At 36.3% G+C, this 3,391-nt stretch overlaps 1 protein-coding gene across 1 annotated transcript; it reads right to left on the bottom strand.

The window, feature by feature from the left end:
• Window positions 1–1,520: 1,520 nt before the first annotated feature.
• LOC106871026 (6-phosphogluconolactonase) lies at window positions 1,521–2,494 on the bottom strand. The gene has a single exon (XM_014917284.2). It carries the CDS (start codon window positions 2,448–2,450, stop codon window positions 1,713–1,715), a length of 738 nt encoding a protein of 245 aa, XP_014772770.1. The 5' UTR covers window positions 2,451–2,494; the 3' UTR covers window positions 1,521–1,712.
• Window positions 2,495–3,391: the final 897 nt, after the last annotated feature.

Raw genomic sequence — 3,391 nt, 5'->3', positions numbered from 1 at the left:
AGATGTGGCAGCCATTGAGCAGAAACCTTCGTCATGCCAAGTTTATGGTGCAGAATATTCTCAACTCTCTCATGGGATATGCTAATAGCATTGGGTATTTGATTTATAGTCAATCGCCTGTCATCCATCATCATAAAGTGAACACAATCAATGTTTTCCTCAGTGCTGGCAGCTGTAGGACGTCCAGAACTTGGGTTGTCTTTTAAGACTCTCCATTCCCCTCCTAAATTCAGTTGCCACTTGTGCACTGATGATAAAGCTGGGATGTCATCTCCTAATGTAACAATCATGTCAGTATGAATGTCCTTGGGGACTAAACCCTTTTTCTACAGGTACTTGACAAGGCTACAATGTCAAATATTGTTGATTTTTCAAGAGAAGTTACTACTAGTTACTTCAGTCTTCTTTGAACAGTCAGATATCAGTTTACCTGGAAAGAAACAATGCAGTTATTAATAAGAAGAGGAGCTGAAATGGATGTAAGATTTTACAGCTCTACCATCACTGCTTCATAGTCAGCATATGAACTTTTCAGCCCATCCTGATAGTGAAGTGAAATGATGTTCATGCTGAGCCTACTCTTCTTTTCCCTGTTTAGCTAATTAATTATGCTGATTATATTATTTCTTAGATATACTTAAAGTTGTTGCTTAATCTCGGCTCAGTCCAGATTGAGGACACTCTAGTTATGACCATCTTGTTACTTTACATACTCAAGATTACATAGAGAAACAATAATCTTCCTATTCCTCATAGTAACTGAATTTTATTCAATATTCCACAAAGCCCATTTTTGATTTATTGTCACTAAGGCAGACCCATAACAGTTTCACCTCAAATTCTGAATGCTGTTATACATGTCTTTGTAGGGTTTTTTGTATGTTTAGGTTAATTTGAACCTTTGCAGACTGATGGTTTGTTAAAGCCAAAGGGATAGAGTTTGGATTCGGAAGTTGGAGTGAACCAAACATTTAGTATGAAGTCTAAGAGAGTCAGCGAATATAGTTAAAAGTGTGTTCTCTCAAACAATTGAGTTGGGAAGGAATATTGCATTGTATGTATGATATTAAAAACCGAAGTTTAAGTGTACACATTAAAAGTAACCTCCTCCTCCTACCCATATTTGAGTAGTTATTTATGCAGCAGCAGCAGCAGAGCTAATAACATTGTATATTACTATAAGTATGCCATAGTTTACTAAGTACAGAGAACTCCTTGGTTTGTTGTTCACTTCGCATCATGAAGCAGAATTTCAGCCAAGCTGAATTAGTAGATTGCTACCAATCGTTCAACTCTAGATTTGACTGACCATAATTGCTAGGGGCTGTCCATCCAATTTGTAATATAGTACCGACATGTGATTATGAAATATATTCTTATAATTTGTAAGATTATAGGAACAATAAATGTTACGAAAAATATGGTCTATCAGTTTGAATCACAGTAAAAATAAATTTAAATAATTTTGTTGTAAACATTAATAAACCGATAAAGTGAGGGGGAAAAAAAAACTACGTAGATAGTGATTAATTTTTGTATTTATTATATCAAAAGTAGCAGAAAATGTTTGAATAATATTTCCTTAATATCGCTTTAAGAATGTAAAGTTTGTAGGTTATACTGTCGACAGCAATAGATATATTCTTTTTTGAACAGAAATAACACATCATGGAAACACGCTCTTGTAAACATATTCTTGCAAAGCTGTATTCTTAATGCTTCAGCTGTTTGGCAGAAGCGGCATCCAAAAACCAAATTAATTCTCCATCGACTGGGCTCACTCTGCCGGCAGGTATCATGTCTCCATCGCTGTCAACAGGTTCTAAGGCTTTCCTCACCAATTCAGCTTTATTTTCACCGGTGGCCATGAAAATAGCACAAGCTGATCGGTTGAGTACAGGCAAAGTCAGAGTTACTCGACCGGGTGGAGGTTTTGGAGAATCAGTGATTGGACTGACTATAGCTACTTTCTCGTCCAACAAATGATGTCCTGGAAAAAGAGAGCATGTGTGGCCGTCAGGTCCCATCCCAAGTAAGACAACATCAAAGCGAGGAAAAGTCCCTGGGGTTACGTCAAATACAGCAGCAATTGTTTCCGAATAACTTTTAGCACATTGATCAATAGGAAGATCAGCTTTAATCGGATATATATGATCAGCAGACATATCTTTTACTTTAGACAAGAAATTTTCCTTGTAGTATTTATATGTGCATTCGGGATCTTCATGAGGTACGTAACGTTCATCACAAAAAAAGATTCGCCATTTAGACCAGTTTGTCGAGAGCTTGCATAAAGTGTTACACAAATATTTAGATACACTACCTCCAGAAACACCAATTATAAACAGACGATCAGATTTGAATGCTTGTTCAGATTTACTGATGAGTAAGTCAGCAAGTCGTTTTTCTAAATCTTCTCCAGACGAAGTAATCACACGTGTCGGCGCCATTATTAATAACCAAAGAACATAGAGTAGCCTCCCTTGATTTATACTGTCGCCGGTAGAAGACAACTACATGCGAAGCCATTCACTAGAGAGTAAATAGTTTAGTATTTTAATTACATCGTAATTAATGCATAATTTAAATTTATAAATAAAATGTTCCACATCAAAGGTACAATTTTCCAGAACACGTTTTAATTAACCAACCAATAATTTAAATTAAGCTTTATCTTTTCTCTGATAAAGTGAACCTCATTAGGCCGTCGTTTCTGGTATTAATAAGTAATATTAGTTTCTCGGGATCAGAGATTTCCAAACACTGTATAATTACCCCAACTAGAGTACAGCGAGAAGAGCATGCAATCCGATGTGAAGTTAATCACACTTCAGAAAAGAGATTGACTCCCAAAGGACACACATGAAGTATTCACCTCTAACTGATAGACTTTTAAAAATCGAATCAGTTTTCTGTCGGTATCACTCCAGAATCCGCAGTAAATGAGTGTATGCTATGTTGTGACAGGCCGTAATGAAACATGGCTGAGTTAATAGGAATTGTTTATTTTTCATGTAAGTAGCTCTAGTTGGTATTTTCAAATATTTCACTTATGAGAATAGGTTGACATCTAAAAAGATGATGAAACCTAAGTAACTACATGAATTTCTTTATAACATTCACGATGGGAGAACAACTTGGGAAGAATTTCAAAACCTCGAACGCACTTTGGAAGCTCAATCGCCGAATTCTAAGGGGCATCTTGCTGTGACGCAAGCTAAATGTAGTCTGTACATATGAAGTTGCAAATTTCATGTCATGCAAAAGAAGCTCCATAGCAACAGTGGAATTTATCATGCCTGGGGCTGAGATTCTTGTGAGAGAAACATGAAAGGCAAGCACCAAATAAAAACAACCTATCAAGAGTTTCTGTCTCCAATAAAAGCATTCT

Source organism: Octopus bimaculoides, chromosome 9, assembly GCF_001194135.2.
Source record: "Octopus bimaculoides isolate UCB-OBI-ISO-001 chromosome 9, ASM119413v2, whole genome shotgun sequence".
Taxonomy (NCBI): domain Eukaryota; kingdom Metazoa; phylum Mollusca; class Cephalopoda; order Octopoda; family Octopodidae; genus Octopus; species Octopus bimaculoides.
Note: the sequence above shows the minus strand (reverse complement) of the source record. Positions and strands in the feature narration are given on the sequence as shown.

Bases quoted from the DNA above. Each gene is read 5' to 3' on its own strand.
- LOC106871026 (XM_014917284.2), bottom strand. From the start codon at position 2,450: ATGGCGCCGACACGTGTGATTACTTCGTCTGGAGAAGATTTAGAAAAA.